Genomic DNA, 20,795 nt, shown 5'->3' with positions numbered 1-20,795 from the left:
CTTCCACATAAAGAAAGGAGGAGATAACTGCGTGAGCCACCTCTCGGTCTTGCTACATGATAGACAATTCAAGTTTTTTTATGCTTGGAACTTTTTTACTTTTAACGTTGCCTTTCAAATAATTAAACCCGAGAGCCTTGTAACGCACACTCAGCCGCCCTACTCCGTTTTTGTGCGCATATATTCGCTTTCTTTCAATAAAAGTTTTAAGTTGTGAGTAAGTGCTTCGTCCTGTCCACTCTCTTCGTTTCTCGTCTCTGTGCTCTTTTGCAGTTTCAAGATTAATTAAACCAACTAGCCCAGTTATCTATTGTTAAAGCCTTCTTCAGACCACGTAGTCTAGAAGCATGGTAACACCTGGATATTCCAATTAACCTTTCTAAATAATGCTCCATCTCTGTATCGAAGAAATCAAAGGAAGGGTCTAGGGTGCCAGAAATTTAAGCGTTCCTAATCGCAGCGGACGACGGAGCGCAGTTTTCGGCTGCTAAATATGGGTGGATGCGACATTTGTTGTTATCGCGGAAAGTGCACCAGCGTTGAGACGCGAAAAGCTTTGCCGGTGAGCTGAATCAAAACACATCGAGCTGCATTTTCTAGCACCATATTGCACAAAAGCAAACAGTCTTGCAGCAAGAATGGTTTCTTAAAACTGGACGCTCCTGTTTCTCTACCGAACAGCAAAGGAGGGTGGAAGTGTGCTCTGGAAGCAGCTGTTCATCACCATAATCGACCGCGCACTGCAGTTTCAAGGTATAACTCTTTCTTCACCCCTTCATGAAATCCTGTTGTTTACCTGCGGACAAACAACTCAATTCGGATGAATAGACGATAACTTATTTGTCATAGCACAGGTTATGAAAAATGCGATGGCTGTAACCACACCATGACGAAAAGCTTTGTTGGATATAAGTGGTGCCTTTGACAATGTAAATAGAAATTTTGTGGAATGCTCTTAAAGAGACGGCTGTGAATGAAGGTAATAGAGAACCACCAAAGGAAGTGTACAGGGACTATTAATAAAGTTCAGTGTTACGGGCAAGGTTCAAGTACTATAGGAACAGTAGCGCTCACCGAGTTTCTTCTTCACGGCTTCAGCGCGAACAGCTAGGGCACTGAAAACGTGCCGAAGCTGTTGTGTGAACGTCGCCCAGTCTGGAAGATCTGGCTCATGGTTCCAAAACCAGGTTTTCGCGACATCGGACAGGTAGAACGTCGACATTCCCTAATTTCTGTGAACCACCACACTTGTTGAAGTCGCTTACCAGGTCGTAGTTTTGGAGCCAGTCCTCTACGTCTTCCCCGCGTAGACCAGCGATGACTTGCGGGTTGCGCTGGCTCCTGTTGATGGTCACGACGGAAGCGAAGGTGGCAGTGGAGCAGCGACCTCGGACGTGCCTGGATTCGCTTAAGCGAGCATGGCCGGTGGTGTTAGGCGGCGACCCGAGCGGAGCTCCAGTGAGAACGTGCGAGAAGTCTTGGCGGAAGAAAATCACCGTCCACCACTTGTAAGGAACCGCTTTATTCCAGCTGAGCTCGTGCTACTACCACGAGGATAAAGCTGTGCGGTTGGTGACGATATATGCAGATGATGAAGATGTACAATGGATGATGATATGGGGAGATGATGAAGTCCAAAGTCAGGAATGTGTTGCGCTCACAATTTTAACAGTCTGGGACAGGGCTGTTCATTGCCCGACCTCTACTTATCATGTAATAGCAGGTATGGACAATAAGTTAGTAGAAAAATTGGTATTAAGCACCATTGGTAGACAAAGTCTGCTAGGCTTAGTGTACGCAGGCGACACCGACACTGAAAGCCATATAGATGTTGATAAATTAGCTAATATATGTGACCTGCACGAGTGAAGTGCTAGGATGGACAATTAATGCAGAAAAATTAGGTGTCATCGTTTTTTATAGCAAACATTTGGAAGAAGCTTAAGTTTCGCCTTTAAGAGTGAAAGCGACTGCATTCAAAGATCTCTGACTGCTTCTCATGCAACTGCCGTTTATGTAACTAACCTTTACTGAGAAACGCTGGCCGCGAGCGTAATGCACGAAGGCGAGCTTTGTGGTAGAAACGCGGCTTGTTGCGTGGGCCGATCACAGAGATTGTGTGCAGCCGCTCGAAAACATTTACATCGTTTTCAGGTTTCTGTTGTCGTTTGACACTTTAATATTTCAGCCTAAGAATATTTAACATAAAAGGCATGCGTTGTCGTCGTTTTGTCTCAAAAGATTTGTTTGTGTGCTGTCATTATCAAAATTCCAAGGAATCACATTGTCAAGGATGGAAGTAAACACATGAGCAACTTTAGTGATAGAATGGCGTGGCGATTTAAACCGCATATACCGCATGTCATATAGCATGGCATGGCGTGTAACATACATATACCTAAACATATACCGCAATCTTCGCTCACAGGACGGCCGGCGCCGGTGGCAGACAGCGGATTTTTGGGGTCAGGGGACCCTTGACGCCGTCGCGGTAATATCAGGCGCCCTAATATAGACTATCAGCAATTACCGGCAGTAGATAAATATTAATAACTGGGAGTGTGGATAAATGAGGGAACCATGTATCTGGTAACCCCCGCTGATGTACCTAAGGCAATAAGTAGAAGATAAGCAGCTATATAGAACTGCCGATTATTATTGGGGTAAACAAGTACAAAGTTTGTAAGAAAGACTGTCGAAAAGCGTAACACGATTCGAGTTTAGGCTCGAAAATGCGCTGCTCTTTTCAAGTTAGGCTGAGAAATAGAATCAAATCTGGTAGTAAAATTACGAAAGAACAGTTACTATATTAGCATAAAAAGGCCATGGAAAAATGCAATGAAGCATTAAAAATTGAAAATAGGCTGCTGTCTCAACGTGATGTTACGCGAACACGTATTATCAATTAATAACTTTGAATATTCAGACTTGTCCACCCATTGCCGCGTTTGTACACGCACACCAAAGGAAAAGGGGAAAAATAGGAGTGTATCATGTTATTTTTTAGGAAGTATTTTTGCATTTAGATCATTTTTACCAACTGCAACAAGAAGCGAGGGAAGAGAGAACATTCACGAACTCCAAAACAAGCAAAAAAAAAATAAAGAATACAGAAGAACATTTTCGCTGTCATAGCGCTTAGGCCGACAAAAATAAGTTGCCATCAGTTCTGGCCAACTACAAGCCACAGAAACCGGCTTGCGAGGGCGTCCAGATTATTCAAAAAGGTGCCGGTACTTCAAGCATAGCTACTCTTTAATGCAAAATCAAAGCCACATAGCGAGCATCTGCAGTTTCTATTTGCCAGAAATATACTTTACCTACCTGCTCTGTCCACCGTGATGTCGATGGTCTGCATGTAACCATCTTCCCACCAGAAGAACTTCGCGATGTAAATCGTCTGCAACAGAGCCGTAGATGCCACGCACCAGTTCCAGCCGCTCGCCTCGATTTGAGCCTTCCAGCCGACCAAGACCAGCAGCTGCCACATCATCATCCCGAAGCGGCAGTTCGTCCATTGTTTGATGTCCAGCCGCTCTCCGATGCGAGGATAGAGCTCCATGCCCCAGTAGAAGTCGAGCACCAGACGTCCTGTTGTGCCGTGTTCTCCTGGCGAGGGACTCATTCTCCCCTTCGCGTACAGAAGCAGCGGAATTGCGAAGGCGAACAGTGCGAGCGCAGCGGCCAATCCAGGCATGCACCTGTATGCTACCTGGCAAGGAGCGTCAACAACTATCAAAACGCAAGCGGCAATAGTCATGGTGATGACGTAATAGGTGAAGCCGCTCTTCCGGTACACAGGCCTGTACCCTGACGACGTTGGTGGGCCGTGATAAGTACTACCATGGATCAGTAGTAGAGAGAGACCACTGTAAACAGTAAACGCGACAATAAACGCCCATGTTTCCAGCGCTGCAAAGCCCTGGCTTGCCCAGGATTCGTGCCAGAACTTGGAGAAGCCAAACTCCAGGGCCTTTGTCGTGGACGAGCTGTGAGAAACTACGAAGCACACGGTGCACACGACGACGTTTGGCATGAGCAGCATGATGACCGCGGGGAGAAGCGCGTGCGTGAGAAGAGGAGGGCCCTCGTGTCCTGCGTCAAGAGGGTTGTTTCATTTTCGTGAGAACACAAACGGAAATTGTGAGCCAAATGCACAATAGCGTGGCACCTGCTTCTGACGCAAGACCACATGCACGGCCTATGAAGCAGATAAGTCACACAAACGCGTGCAAAAATGAGCAGAAGTGTCGCGACACAGCACATCTGCAATCTTGCCGCCCCCCTCCTCAGAAAGAAAGATAAAGAATAAATTAGTTTCCATAGAGATAAAGAAAGTACCATCAATACCACGGATTATGAAGTAGGGCTGCAGCGCAAGTAAATGAAATAAATGTCTAAAGTAAGGCACGTTTTTAGCACAGCGTCGTTAAGCTAACCGAATGTCGCTCGCGATGCGCCTGATTTTTGAATCGTTGCTCGCCTATTTTCAATGATAATGTCATGGCAATTTATTATTGGAGGTTCGAAGTTTTAACTATTTCTAATGCTTCGTCATCGAATAATGAAGCAAAATGCCCTTTCTCGTAGCACAGCCTTCGGAAAAAATACGTCTACTGATGGGTATTGTGGATAATCAGCATTATGAAACATCGTTCCAGCGCACAATTGAACAAGGACGAGAAGAGAAAGACAACACGAACGCCGGACTTCAAATGAATTTTATTCATGGAAAACAGGGCTTTATGTACACAGCTATGGTGTTGGGCTGCTGAGCACGAGGTCGCGGGATCGAATCCCGGCCACGGCGGCCGCATTTCGATGGGGGCGAAATGCGAAAACACCCGTGTGCTTAGATTTAGGTGCACGTTAAAGAAACCCAGGAGGTCAAAATTTCCGGAGTCCTCCACTACGGCGTGCCTCATAATCAGAGAGTGGTTTTGGCACGTAAAACCCCAAATATTATTATTATTATTATTTATGTACACAGGGGGAGGGAGTGGGGGGCTGCTAGTGCGCAGGACCACTCAAAAATATTTCCTTGTTCGAGGTAACAGACATCAGAGGTGTCAAACCAAAATAACAAAAAAAAGAAAATCTTTTCCCTCTCTTTTTACATCACTCAGTACAATCTTGCTCATCTCCCACCCTACCTAGCTGATTCTACACACCCGTTTGCCCTGAGATAATCAAGTTCTTTTTTCCCGAGTCCAACAGAAGCAGCACTGACACAGTAATCGTTTTCATTGGAGATAGAAAACGCTTCAAAAATTTCCCGGTTTTTCTGATTGCTATATTTGCGCAACACACGTGTTCGTTCGAAAAACGCCTTGCATGCTGGCTTGTGCGAGCAACGGCGAATGTGGTCGGCTAAATGACCAGCGCCACTTGGTGAAGTAGCATTCCTGCGATGCTCTAGCAAGCGTTCATTCAGACAGCGCCCGGTTTGGCCAATATAGCATTTCCCACAGGCGAGGGGAATACTATACACAACACCGACGCCACATTCAACGAGAGCTTTGGTGTGCTTTATTTTGCAGGCTGGCTTCTTCTGGGATTCGTTTACTAGGCGACACATTCGTCCCAGCTTTTCCGGTGCTGAAAACACAACACGCGCCCCGCACCTGTCGCCAACCTTCTTGAGGCGGTGAGAAACCTGGTGCCAATAGGGCACTACGACAGGGCACTTTTGCGGGCGTGCGTCTTTTATCAGCCTGCGCCTCCCACCAACCTTTACCTCGCGAATCTGGCTCTCTACCACCGAGGCCACGATTTCTCCGTGGAACCCAGCCTTCTCCAGACGCCTTAGCTGGGCGTCGACGCTGTCACGAACTTGATGTTCGCATGACTTCCCTAGAGCAGAGCGGATGCAGTTTTTTGCTATAGCTCTTTTTACGAGCTTGGAGTGGGCCGATTGATAATTCAGAATTTGCTTTTTCGACCGTGGCTTGTACTGCCAGTACAAGTGTGTTGCGCAAATATAGCAATCAGAAAAACCGGGAAATTTTTGAAGCGTTTTCTATCTCCAATGAAAACGATTACTGTGTCAGAGCTCCTTCTGTTGTACTCGGGGAAAAAAGAACTTGATTATCTCAGGGCAAACGGGTGTGTAGAATCAGCTAGGTAGGGCGGGGGATGAGCAAGATTGTACTGAGTGATGTAAAAAGAGAGGGAAAAGATTTTCTTTTTTTTTTTCTTATTTTGGTTTGACACCTGTGATGACTGTTGCCTCGAACAAGGAAATATTTGTGAGTGGTCCTGCGCACTAGCAGCCCCCCAATCCCTCCCCCTGTGTACATAAAGCCCTGTTTTCCATGAATAAAATTCAGTTGAAGTCCGGCGTTCCCGTTGTCTTTCTCTTCTCGACTTTGTTCAATTGTGTGCGCTAGAACGATGTTTCATAATGCTGATCATAACCAACTAGCCTAGCTGTCCATACTTAGAGTTATTGTGGATAATGCATGTCAGTCAAAATTACTATAGCAAAAATTGACACTCACATAAGTATCCTTACGTTATTTGAATGCAAAAGTATTGTGACTTCTATAAGTTGTCACCATTAAACATTTAATGTTTGCGTTCCGTCCTTCACTTTTCTTTCTCTGCGTTCAATAATAGCGGGACCGCTACCACTGAGAACTCATCGAAAAGAGCTGCGGTTTCATATTGTGATTTCTCCAGCATATGGTTCATGACGTGACACGTGAGGTGACTTCACTCATGAGCGTATCGGAACCAATTTTACTTTCGAACATAACGTGACCATGATACGTGATGTCACACATTGTTACGTGTTCTTAACAACTCTACTGCAATGCACCTTAATCCTCTTAGCTCCAATTTGTACCGACCTTAATCCACGTTAATCCACCTCAAGCCACTATTTTCACGTTCATTCACTTTACTTCAACTTAATTCCCTTTACTACACCTTACGACACTTTAACGTCGCGTCCATGTGGCTGCGACGTGACGTGTGCAATGACGCACGCACTAGGCTCACGTTACCCGCAGCCGTGGAGCCGCCGTGCTCGCCTCGCACTTTGCAGGTGTGGGCTCGATTCCCACCAGACCAAAATTTGTAACTTCTTTTAAAGGGCTGGAGACATCAGAATTTTCGTTCATGCGTTTGTTAATACAAACGTTGCGTCATGCTTCAGCGGGCACGATACACACAGTGGGATTCATATATATCCGATAAATAATTTAACAATTGCATTATAATACCGAGCGATTCCGGTTTCGGTTTCTGGCCTCCGGGGGAGGCTATGATGTCACAGAGGAGGAAACGCAACATGGCTTGGTCACGTGGGCCACTAAAAATAGTGACGTAAAACGATGCCGCGTCGTCTGCTCGCGCTTACGCTTGCTCTCCCAGAGAAGGTAAACAACTGGCGATTCGAAGTGCATGTCGCGATTATTATAACTATTGCGAAGAGCGACAACAACGGTAAGAATACATTGCGGCTTGTGAGAGTCGGTGATTCATTGCGAAGCGCCGTAAGCTTTAGCTTTGAAGTGAACCGGAAAAGGCCTAGCGACGATATCGGCGGCGCCGAACGATCAGAGGCGGTGAGACTGCCGTCGGTGCCAGAGTGACCACTCCTCGGTCGCGGATTGGCCGCTTCGCCGTACGGCTGCCGCACAAATGGGTCCCGGGCCCGTCCTCTCTACGGCAAGGAAATCTCGCCGTTCGCGAGCAAAACCGCCGTCGCACGGGGGCCCGCGAACGGCAAACGGCGTGCGGCGAGTCTCCGTGCCGGTAACGTGGACGGGCCCTCACATTGAGAAAGGCCAAGCGAACGAGGGACCACTCCGAGCTGCCGAACTACGCGACTATTCGAGGAGAGAAGGGGAGAACACGAACGACGCATATCCTGGTCCCTTTAGGAGTCGGCCGGCTTACACGCAGTTTGCCGTTCGCGGGCCGCCGTACGGCGTTCGTGTTGTCCACTTCTCTCCTCTTGTGTCCGTGTCTGCTCGCCTTACCCCTTCTTTGCATTATGAAAGGATTTCTATATGCCTGTAGCTCGGTCATATTGGAGGCTATGCTCGGTCGCTCGGCTCAGCAGGCTCCATAATCGGCATTTCATCGCTACTCATCATACGTCACGTTTTTGAGCTAGTGCGCTATGACGTTTATATTTTCGTTCCTCCTCTGTGACATCATAACTGCCGCGCTAGCGATGGGTCTCGACCACGAGAAGGAGTTTTTAATGCCTTTTTGGAGCTGAAATAAAATTATTTTGAAATGTTTGCAGCGTCCAATAGCTCGTTCTGGGTGTCCTTGCATACTGAAGCAGCCTACAACATGCTTTTTATAGCCTCAAAATTTGGTGTCCCAACCCCTTTAAAAAGCGTAATATACTTTGTTTTTTGCCATAACCTCCATGAGAAATTTGACGTCAATCCGATGCAGCTTTGACGTGCTTGTACTCTTTGCGCCGTCGGCCATCTTATTGCGATAGCAATTATATCGACACTCCAGGCGGATTTCTGCCGTCGCCGTGAGGGTCCGCATGAAATCCCAGTGCGATGAAATCGTCGCCGCGTCCTCGGGGTGAATCTCCGCATGGCTGCCATTGGCTGTTTTTTAACAGACGCGCTTTCGACGCTAGTGCCAAGGTCCCACTCAGTTACAGCCCTGGCAGGAGGGCGATACTTTGGCGAATTGGCGGCGCACATGATTGTTTACGTTGTCACGGCAACAGGAACAGCGTCCGCGTGGTGCCTCCGAAGTCCTCGCCCTAGCGCTCTTTGTTTTTTTTTCTTTTTATTTTTATTATGCCCTCTCTACCCTTCCCCATGCCCCGCGCACCTTCAGTTCGGCTTTTTTTTTTTTTGCCTGTGAGCGGTGCGTATTTGTTTATCATTGTATGTGAACTGGCGCGTGCTGTGCCGTGGGTTCGTTATGCGTTAGCACGCACGCAGTCCTGTCCATACTTAGAGCATGCTAGCATATGCCAGAACATATATAAATTCCACTTCCAACACAACAGATCTTTGGCTTCGTTTTATCGACTTACGTTTCCGAAAACAAGTATTTTCACATAACTCAACTGGTATGATACACGCTGAAAAAATTAGGAAAAGTTAAAAATGCATGAGATGTATATGACTACACAACAACAGAAAGTTCACAGACAGTGAAATAACAAAAGAATAAATGAAACTCAAGTAGGCGCATAGGCCGTTTCGTGTACACACACATAAAAGATATTTATATAATGTCCCACAGACCAAAGTGCAGAAGAGCTGCTGATATTCGCACTGAGAGCTTTTGATATACTTACTAAGATATTACACAAAACTGGACGACGTGTATGACACAGTCATGATAACTAATGAAAGGGAAAATTCACTGGTAATGACAAAAACAATGACACGCAAAATACCTATGATATAGAATAAAATGCTAAGACTGTTTTATTCACAGCCATACAAAAAAAAAACAAGAACTTACTTATAAACCTGCACAAGATTATATGAAATGCGTAACGTGTTCATTACCACTGAACAAAATGAAAAAGACATGGCCGAACAAAAATAACATTGTATTAAAAACATAAATATACATTATCACATTATTTTATACATATCATACGAGTGATACTGCCATGTAAGGAATCCTGGGCCTCCGTCAAGCTGCTGCGACAGCTTTTTGCCCAGGTGCCCCTCCAGTTCCTATTGTTTCTGGTAAATACAATTGATTGATTGATTGATTGATTTTCCACTTGGCCACAACTTGAGTAACGGTGGCAAGGGGGAGCAGAAGGTAGTCCGCTTTTCTAGCAGCACACAGAAAACATTCGTAGAAAGGCCTATTCTTCTATCAAAGACCAGGTGAAATGAGCCAACATGACTTTCACCTCGAATGCAAGGCTTAGCAGTAAAATTACGTCACTTAAGGCACTAAGTCGTACCTATTGGGCACTCCTTCGTGTAATAAACACGAACTGCAAAAATCGGCATATCCAGGAAAAAGTGTATTATGCCTACACATTAAGGTTCGTGCGGTTTCCTATCCGCACTTACTCAGACGACACATAAACACTAAATGTAATTTTCCAGCTGTTAGTGCGTTTGTAGACGGTGACTCACAGAAAAAGCAGTGAGGGCGGAATGGAAAGCTGGGCGAGTTACTGAAGTTGCAGAATGAGGCTTGGCACAGAAAAACAAGTGATTGACCAGGTGACAATGAGGAGGAACATCTTTTTGCCAACGTTCTCTACCGGCAAGAGGAACGTGTGGCACAATCAAGGCGCAACGACGTCCGGAGCATCATGTATCACACAAATGACTAGGGTCGTGTTCGTATACATGCGTCGTCTTATGTCCATAGATCTGCGCGCTAAGCTGCTGTCTTTAATCACCCGGAAGAACCTTGCAGGGCTTGTTTTTGAAGTATTCGTGCACCACTGCACGATGCACAAGCGGTGCGAGTCGTCAAACTGGTGAAGCATCGCGGAGCAAAAGCACACAGATATCGAGGACCACGAAACTGAAACTGCCCACACCACTCAACGCACAGCAGCGCAGGCTTCCTGAGCACAGCAGATAACGAAGCATGAAATTCATGCAGCGGGTTAAGCTGGCGCTGGGCCGGCGTGCGCGCGCGGGGAGAGTCGAAAGTGAGGGAGTTGTGAGGGAGAGCAAGGGGAGAGAAGTTGAAATAAGGGGCGAAGGACACGGCCTCCTGGATCGGCGCGCACGTGGGCGTGCGCTGATGTAGGGGACCGCTCAAAGTAAGCGGAGCTGTTTTCCCGCCCTCCTGATAGATGGCACCAATTACCTCTTCCCCCTAGTGTTCCTGTATATGCTCCCGCAGGGAGCAGAGTTGCGCATACCTTTTCCGGCGCCGCTCGCACCGCTATTGGCCGAGCGCGAAAAATGACGTCAAATGATCCGCGTCGCTGCGAAGCCAACTTTACGAGCGCATCGCCAACTCATGCGAATTTGTCGTTTCCGTCAGTGCCATCGCCATTGCAATCAGCGGACCGTCGATCGTGCGTTGAGAGGAGCAGCTGCGGGTTTCAGGTACGGTATTCGACGATGTGAAGTCAAGCACCTTGGTGAAGTGATACGAAACACATCGTACTGGCACTTGTATTCCAGTATGACGGGGTGCGGCGCACCATACTGCACAAACCGCACGGAAGTCGGCGATAGGAGTAAATGCTTCAGCCAAGCAAACTAGCTGGAGACACACTGATACTATAGTGAGAGAGTTGTTGCTAACAAGTCTGGGCTTCTTGAGTTTGAATGCACCCTTCAGAGTTTAAAATTGAAATGAATAATATGTACCTCTCTCGTCAACCGCAATTTCTTAAGAGCTAGGACATCGTTGCAGAAAGCACACAAGGGAACAAGGATAAAACGGGTGCTAAGTTGGCATATGCATATTTAGCTCTCGAGCTGTGATAATTGTAATATATTCCTTCTCCGTGTGAAGTTTTGAGAACAGTAAAATTGATTCTAGTCAATTTATTGTCTTGAAGTGCACAGGCTTATTTATTTTGTTAACTAATTGCTGCCATAGAAGCGTAGCCGCAACTGTATGTGTGCTAGCTTGTGAGCATCATGTATCGGCCAGTGGAACAAAAACTTGTCGTTCATTTAAACACGCTAGAAATCTACGTTGTGCTTTGGTGAATGCTGTTTCCTGTGGGCGGGAGTGGAGTGAATGCACTGTTCAATGACGTAAAATTTCCTTGCCTCTGATGTGATAGGTCACAAAGCTTTGTAACCTGGCTTTTTGGCCAAAAGCTGCTTCAGTGATTTCATTGATTTGATACAGTGTCTTCAACTACTGGCTTTTTTCCGAGTGGTAAGAGATCAAGAAAAATGTGTTGTCAGATTACAGTCTGCACTGTGTGAATAATTACTCTGCAAGTTTGCCATCTTGATGTGATTAGTGCAATAAAAATAACCTACTCTTAATAGCTTGTTGCGGCTATGGTGTTGGGCTGCTGAGCACGAGGTCGCGGGATCGAATCCCGGCCACGGCGGCCGCATTTCGATGGGGGCGAAATGCGAAAACACCCGTGTACTTAGATTTAGGTGCACGTTAAAGAACCCCAGGTGGTCAAAATTTCCGGAGTCCTCCACTACGGCGTGCCTCATAATCAGAAAGTGGTTTTGGCACGTAAAACCCCAAATATTATTATTATTATTATAGCTTGTTGCCTTTCCAGTTTCTTTGAATTCTGCCCCCAAGGTTCCAAGAACCAGCACACTTGGCCTGCTGCCAGCAGCCGTTCATGCATTCCCTTGTATGAAATAAATTCGATCTAGAAGCTCTTGCATCTTGAATCTTTTTCTGCTTGCAGATTTGCTGCTACTATATAGCTGATTAGTCTGCGGTATGAATGAATCGTAAAAGCAAGCTTTGCTTAAAATGTGCGCATGTGAACATTTGAAATGCGCTTAAATCTGTGTCTGCACCGCATGTATCGAAAACGTGCAGCTGTTGTGAACGATGGTTAGTGATAAATGACGCTCTGTTAACGGTCACTGACATAACTGCAGGCACGATAGCTCTCTTGGCGACGGTCATTAATCGGCTGGTTTCGGCAGCCAAAATGCGCTAAGTATCCACCTTACGTGTGTGAAGTTTTAAACTCTTTAAAACATTTCTTGCTTTCTGACAGTGATAAGACAACTTCATATGCATGCTGAAAATCATTGCACCGCGTTTTGTGGCAACGTACTGCGCGTTTGCGAGCGAACTTTGGAGCTGTTCGAGCCACGGGAGTATTTTATTTTGGGGAATGGAAGGCGGTCCTACCCCCTATTTGTACGTTCATGTGTGTGTTTGTATATGCGTGTTTACATAGGTACATACAAAGTTTCGGTTGGTTGGAAGCCCACCCCCTACGACTGCACGAATGACTCGTTCGAGCGTAGCCTGTATTAAGAAGTGCCCTTTGCTAAGCGCCTGCGAACAATTGGCGCTTGTAGCTCGCGACCACTAGAGAAAAAGGCGGAACACCGCGCGGCATTTGGCTCCTGCGCGCACGAGGAGTGGCTTCGCTGCAGAGTTGGATCACGACGGCGGACGTATGCGCAACTCTGCTCCCTGCGGGAGCATATACAGGAACACTACTTCCCCCTAAAGCCCCTTGATAATTTGAAAGTAGCGACACTCTCCTCCTCACGGCGCTTTCCTCCTCGATTCTCCTCGCCCGCCGGCTGCGCACGGCGCGCTTTTCCTCCCGCGGACGGGCCACAGGATTCTATGGAGGCGTGTTATTTTGGGCCAGTTGCGCGCCCCAGTGGGGTTGAAAATATTGAGAACTGCTAATAACAGCACCGATAATGCTGTAGGAAACGTTTATGAGAAGGTTCGTTTCTTCTTAAAGCCATATGGACGTGGTATACAAATGTAAAGGGAGTGTTGAGGCGAGTTCTATACTCCAGACAATTTTTCTGCCATGTGATCAGATGCTTTACTTCGTGCGTCTGATCTAGTATTGCTTGTGACACATCCCTTTGTGTGTGGCTTATTAAGCGAAAGCCTTAGACCTCTGTTTCAAGGTCCCTTTGTGAGCTACAGAAAATATCACGTGACCGAAGGAAGGCGGGAAGCAAACCAAAGCATGCGCAGCCGCGTATAAGAGATTATTAATGATTAGCAAAGTAATGATTGATTGGTGATTCGATTAAGAAGAATTCGAGTGTATTAAGGAGGATTAAGGTGGATTAAAATCGATGAAGGTGCATTAGGGTGAATGAAGGTGGATTAAGGTGCATAAAGGAGGACTAGGTTGGATTAAGGTCAATGAAGGTAGATTAGGGTGGATGAAGGTGCGTTCAGGTGCATTACGGACGATTATAGTGGATTAGGGTGGATTAAGTGCATGAAAAAGGGTAAGGGTGGATTAAGGAGGATTAGGAGCATTAAGGAGGATTATGGTGGGCTAGGGTGAATTAAAGTGGATAAATGAGGATTAGGGTGGAATAAGGTAGATGAATGTGGATTCGGTTGGATTAAGGTGAATTAGGAAGTATTAGGGTTGATTAAGGAGGATTAAAGTGAATTAAGGAGGGTTAGAGTAGATTAAGGTCGATGAAGGTGGATTAGGGTGAATAAAGGAGGACTTTCGTGGATTATGATGGATTAAAGTAAATGAAGAAGGACTGAGGTCGATGAATGTGGATTCAGTGGATTAATGTGCATTAGGAGGGTTATGGTAGACTAATCGGTCTTAATACTCAGTGAACGCTAATTCACCTTAGTCCATCCTAATCCACCTTAATGGTCCTTCATCCACCTTAATCCAGCTTAATACTCCCAATCCACTTTAATACAATCTAATCAACCTACATCGCCCCTTAATGCACCTTAGCCTGCCCTATACGGTCTTAAGCCTCCTTTATCAACCCTAATCCATCATAATCCTCCTTCATCCACCTTAACCCTTATTGATGCGCCTTAATCCAACTTAATCCTACTTAATAGTCGCAATCTGCCTTAGTACACCCTAATCCACCTCTATCAAACCGAATCCAGCTCCATGGTCCCTAATCCACCTTAATCTACCCTAATCCATCTTATTCTTCCTTTATCAAGCTTAATCCATATTAATCTTCCTTTATCTACCTCAATCCTCTCTAATCCTTTTTCATGCACCCTAATCTACTCTAATCGGTCTTAATACCCTTCCATCAACCCTTCACCTTAATCCTCCTCCACCCACCTTAATCTTTATTCATGCATCTTAATCCTTTTAATGCAGTCTAATCCACCTTAATCTTCCTTAATACACTCTAATCAACCTTAATCCTCCCTAATCCACCTTATGTCAATCACTAATGGTTCATTAATTATCTTGGGTAATCATTCTCTTACACAGGGGTGGATATGCTTTGGATCACCTATGGCCTTCCTTGGACCATGTGATACTTCCAGTTTACAACGCGACCTTGAAACATAGAGATATAAAGGCTTTCGCCTTAAAACTTAAAAAAACTCAATGTTGAATAGCTAACGCATATCACCTGCAAAACCACGGGTAAACTTGCGACTAAGTTTTTCAGGGCGCAAAGCAGAATCTATAATGCTGCACTTCCGACTGAATAACAACAATTAGCGACATGCGAAGTGATGGAGCCGCCCCAGAATATTAAGCATACTGAGGACAACCGCAACAAACACGCGGGTGAGCAGGCCAGAAGAATGAAAAAAAAATGCAGCATTACGGGATGCTTCGCTACGAGCTATAAGAAAAACGCCTCAGCTCGCAAACAACGCTGTTCTTTGTCGGAACAAAGTTCTTTCGGCCAATGTCATGCAGCCACTGCTTCCTGCGCAAGCCGTCACGCTTTCCTTGTGGTATCATAAAAACGGCATAACCATCTTCAGGCTTCTTGCTGTAGTTATATGCGCAATAGCCCGGCCTAGCGCTAGCACATAGAGCGGGAAACACAGCGTACAACGTTCGCTACTCCAAGCTAACGCGCAGAGCCAGCCGTGCTCAGGAGGAAAATGGCGCCAACGAAAAAGAAAAACACAAGCAAAACTCAAAATCTGCGCGTTTCCAAGGGCAACGGCAAGGAGACCAATCGTCGCGCAGAAAAACGGGGGCAAAACTGGTTGCCACGGGGGAACGCGCAAGGGGCGAGGAGGAGGCGAGGAGATCGCGCAGCGGCGGCAGAGTTCAAAGAGTGTCGCTACTTTCATATTATCAAGGGACTTTCCCCTAAACTGCCACCGAAGCGGTGGAGTTTCCGAGGCCGAGCCGCGTGCTGCATGAGCGAGTGAAAGGGTGCGAGCGTGAGCGAGCGGACGTGGCTCAATCTCGCTTGTGCGAGCGAGGACGGCGGGCAGGAAGCGCGCCCTCTCGTCTGGCGCGCGAGGCACGGGGATGAGGTGAGGTAGGGGAGGGGCGTTCTTGTGAGGCAGATGCTGCTTACGGCGTGGCCGTGCGGGCGCCGTATCTTCAAAGCGATCTGCGACATTGCCAAAGTGCGCGCCCGGGCAGACCTGATCTTCAACGCCATGTGCGATGTTTGCAGAGTGCGCGTAGTTTCGTATGCGCTGTGCTTTCGATGTTTCGTTCACGCTGGGGCGAGAGATACACGAATGTCAATTTGATCACTGCTACTGCCGTGATTCCTCAGTCTATCATTTTGACGCCAAGTTTCTGAGCTCATCGGAGCGAGATGTGTTAATGTTGACCTTCGTGCTCGTGACACGCTGCTTGGTAATTCAGTTAAAACATGCTGGCGGGCTAGTTGGTTTGTATCGATGATAATGGGTAATCGCAATAGAACAAGGCCGCAGAAATAAACAGACACACAAAGACAGCGCTGTCTCTGTGTGTCTGTTTCTATGTCATCGTCCAGTCGTGCTTACATTATATATCATTCCTAATTTAGTGAGTAAGCGACTGCTTACATGCGGAGAAGGCCGATAAAACTACTATCCTTAATTCGTACAGCTATCTAGCCATTTGCCATCGCATTCGGTGCTTCGCCTTTCCGGCGAAACTGCGACTTTTTTGGAAGCATCGGTTGATCACGCGAGATTTTCTGCCTCCTGGGACATATAATGCTATTGCATTAATGAAACCAAGTTCTGTCGTTTCGCAAGCCGTACGTGTTTGTGGACAAAAAGCCGGAACAAATACGCCAAATGACGTATGCCATCGCAATGCGTCTAAAGCGACGTCGATCGCTACAGTAGCATCCAGCACTAATATTTATCACTGTTTTTATTATTTTTCGTGTTCACTTTTACTATGTATTTCACTCGCCTCTGTAATGTATTTATATCCTTAAGTTAATGGAAATAAATAATAAAAAAAATAATATCGCAATAATATAGCGGACCGGAGTAAGTGTCCCGCATAGTTCCATTCACCAACCAAACAGCGGCGCCAATCAATCAAACAAAGCCACACGAATCATAACAGTGAGTACAAACGTGTTTCAGTGATGTAGAACTGTTCTATATTGCATTTGTCAAATCCAGTTTACAATTTTTGGTCCATGAAAGCAAAACGGGGATTTACCCCGCCTTTATAAAAACGTTAATCATGACAATTATGGTGCATTGAAACCACCATTGCAAACAATCGAGCATACAAAACCAGGTAATCTTGTTTGCCCACTGCAAATCAAGAGCATATATTGTTCTCTCATGCTATTCATGTTTGCACACGCCAAGTTTATGAGAACGTAAGTACGCATATCGAGCTTGCTCTTTCTTTGCAACTTGCTAGCTTCATCAGAGGTACAAATTCTGGACATTTATATCAGTAATAAGTACCCCTTCATTTGTTATACACTTTTCCAAGTTTTCAAGTTTCAAGTTTTATTGCTTCATTCATTAGTGGTACATACATGCAGTAGAAGTTATACAGAAAGAGGGCCCACAGTTATAAACTGCAGCGGGACCTCTTGTTCTTAGTTACATAATAATATATAAATAAAAAGGCGCCAGTTGCGGTTATAAACAAAGAATGGGTTACACAATTTCTACAGTGTTAAAGTATTAAAACCTATGGCAACACATCACAACATCAAATAAATTACATAATAAGCAACAGAAACATACTTCAAAGAATAGATGCAGTTTACAGGGTATTAATATAAGCTCTCAGTGAACGTTGGTATGACGATAATGTAGGTGAGGATTTCACGTGAGTAGGTAAATTATTCCACATTTTCACACTAGCAAAACCAACAGTTAGTTTGCCAAAGTTGCTGCGTGATTTCGGAAGTAAAAGGTTATTTTGTAAAGAGAACCTGGTAGTGTTAGGATTAGCAAAACTATTCCTGCCAATGATATAATGTAATTGTGGGTTTTTAAGAAGGCGGTAAATAACGACGCTGTGGTTGTACCAGATAATTTTATTTATTGTGAGAATACTTAGCTCAGTGAAGATGGGGGTAACATGAGCGTTATAAGGAGCTGAAGCGATGATACGGCCAGCGTTATTTTGGATGTGCTGCAAGGGAGCTATATCACAGCGATATGTAGGACCCCAAGAAGTGATACAGTAATTTAAATGGCTATAAATGAAGGCATAATACAATGTCAGGAGAGTGTGCTTTTGAAAGTACTGTCTGGCCTTTGAAAGCACCCTGATACCATGGGCAGCCTTCTTTTTTATGAAGCTGACATGTAAATTATACTTTAGAAAGGAGTCTAATTGAACACCTAAAAATGAGCCCTCATAAGATGGTAATATTGGGTGAGAAGCTATGTACAGTGGTAGAAGGTTATGTCGAGGTTTACTGTGTGAACTAAAAACCGCAACCTTTGTTTTCTGAGGGTTAATTATCAATTTATATTTTGTGCACCAACTACTGACATTATTTAGTTCATCTTTTAAAAGGTCAGTTAGCGTAAAGATGTCGTTATGTGAGGCGTAAATAGTGGTGTCGTCCGCGTACGAAAGACATTCTGTAGAAGTTAGGCAGTTTGGGAAATCATTAATGAAGATTAGAAATAAGAGGGGACCGAGTATGAACCACCTTCACATTTTAGATATATAGGACATAAGTAGGACATTATTGACTTTTGCTGCGATGATAAACCTTTTCCATCAGGCGCAAGCTTTTCCTAACCTTCTGGCACTAATTGTGTATATAATTAGTTTACCAAAGATGTATACCCCTTGCCGCGGATCGACGATGCACTAGATACGCTGCACGGCACCGAATATTTTTCTAGACTTGACCTTACATCAGGCGACTGGCAAATACCGATGTTCGAATCCGACAAAGAAAAGACGCCGTTTGCTACCGCAGAGGGGCTCTGCGAGTTCAATATGATGCATTTTGGACCTTGCAATACGCCTGCCCCCTTCCGCATGGTCAATAATGCCTTGCGTGGTTTGAATTGAAAAACCTATCTGTGCTATCTTGACGAAATTGTAGTGTTTTCAGCCATGTTCTCACAACATTTGCAACGTCTTGATGAAGTCCTTGCCTGCCTTAAAAACGTTGGGCTGCAGCTCAGCAAAAAAAAAAAAAGTGGTTTCGCCAGCAAGACTAACAAAGTTCTGGGGCACTTAGTCATCAAAGAAAGTATTCCAGCGGACCCTGAGAAGCTCGCCGCCGTCCTTGAATTTCACGTCCGCTACGCAAGAAAGACCTGTGCAGTTTTCTCAGACTTGCTTCTTACTTCCGGCGCTTCATACCCAACTTCGCTGCGCTTGCGTCCCAGCTCCATCAACTCCTCGCCATTAATGCGCTGTTCGTTTGGCCCGACGAATGTGAACATGCTTTCCTGGCTTTAATACATGCCTTGATGTCGAACTCATTGCTGTGCTACTTGATCCGACCGCGCCCACCATCCATCACACTGACCCTAGTACTCATGGCCTCGATGCCATTCTACTGCAACGCGACAACACCTTTTGCGAATGAGCAATTGCTTACGCTAGTCGTACACTAACCACTGCAGGGAAGAATTACACCATAGCCGAGCTGGTCTGCTTTGCTGTTGTTTGGGCAGTGCAAAAATTCGTTCATGTCATCACGGTCGCATCTTACAGTCGTTACCGACCATAACGCACTGTGTTGGCTTTCATCGCTAAAGAATTTATCGGGACGCATTGGTCGCTGGATGCGTCGCCTGCAGGAGTACGATCTCGATGTCGCCTACAGGACCGGAAAGAAGCATCAAGACGCCACCTTTTGCCGAACCATGACGATTCACCATCGCCTCTCCATACTGGCGTACGTCCCACGTCCTCTTCACCAGCTTTACCCGTCGCAACCCTCGATTGGCTGAGACCCGACAGCCCATCTGTCCTTGTGTCCCACCAAGGTGTCGACCCATACTGTCGAACTATTCTCCAACGCATGGAAGGTTCTTCGTCGCCTCTAAACGCCCGACTTCGTCGACAACTTCAGCAATTGAAACTGCAAAATGGGGCTTTACATCGCATTTAGCACATTGGTGGCAACAAATGGGTCCCGGCAACGATCATCCGACGGCCAATTATCTAGGCTACCAAAAGAAGTATTTACGACAAAATACGAAGTCGCTGCTCCTGGCCTAGCCTGTCTTCAGCTGTTGCGAAGCACGTCGCATCCTGCGTTAATTGTCAAAGCCGCAAACGACAGACAACAGCTCCTTCTTGCTCTTTTCAACCTCTGTCTTGTCCCGCTTCGCCTTTCGAAGTAGTTGGAAGAGACCTCTACGGTCCTCTTCCCGCGACCCCACATGGCAGTCCTTGGATTCTGACGGCCGTAGGCCACCTAACACGCTACGCCGAGACAGCCTCTCTACCATCGGGGACTGCTGCTGAAGCCACCGATTTCTTTCTACATAACATTTTTTTACGCTACGGCGCTCCGCGCGTTCTCCTCAGCGTCCGCAGCAGCGTCTTCCTCTCTTCTATCCTTACCGAAGTTTTGCGCGCCTCTAACACAATTCACAAGACGACTACCAGTTGCCATCCGCACAGCAACGACTTGACGGAGCATCTTCATCGTACCCTCTCCGACATGACTGCGATATACATCCGCCCCGACCACACGACCTGGGAGCCTATAACACGGATGCGCAACATACCATCGGCTTTTCACCTTTTTTCCGCCTATGTGGCCGTTCACCAAGTTTCGTTCACGACGTATCGCTCCTTACGACTCCTGTACCCGCGGCAGTCCCTTGGTCGGAGCAGTTTCTGTCTCGCTTCGCAGACTGCCGTCCACCTCGCCCGCCTTATCACCGGCCTCTCCCACGACGCCCGCGATCACTCGACTCGCCGTGTTCTGGCTTTTTCTCCTGGCGATGAAGCTCTTCTTCGGAATCTTGTTTCCGGCTCATGCGAAAAA

The 20,795-nt window shown here is 46.2% G+C and overlaps 1 protein-coding gene across 3 annotated transcripts in view; it reads right to left on the bottom strand.

Moving 5' to 3' along the window:
- The window catches only part of LOC142567798 (uncharacterized), a 70,520-nt gene that overhangs the window by 14,947 nt on the left and 34,778 nt on the right, over positions 1–20,795 (bottom strand). For 2 of the 3 annotated variants that reach the window (XM_075677949.1, XM_075677950.1), the window contains exon 2: positions 3,325–4,095. In XM_075677949.1, the coding sequence (XP_075534064.1) occupies positions 3,325–4,095 (771 nt within the window). Of the gene's footprint in view, positions 1–1,265; positions 1,478–3,324; positions 4,096–20,795 lie in introns of all 3 variants that reach the window. The other variant, XM_075677951.1, reaches the window with a different exon arrangement.

The sequence above is a fragment of the Dermacentor variabilis genome, unplaced genomic scaffold (assembly GCF_050947875.1).
Source record: "Dermacentor variabilis isolate Ectoservices unplaced genomic scaffold, ASM5094787v1 scaffold_14, whole genome shotgun sequence".
In the NCBI taxonomy this organism is placed as follows: domain Eukaryota; kingdom Metazoa; phylum Arthropoda; class Arachnida; order Ixodida; family Ixodidae; genus Dermacentor; species Dermacentor variabilis.
This window is presented reverse-complemented; position numbering and strand designations above follow the sequence as displayed.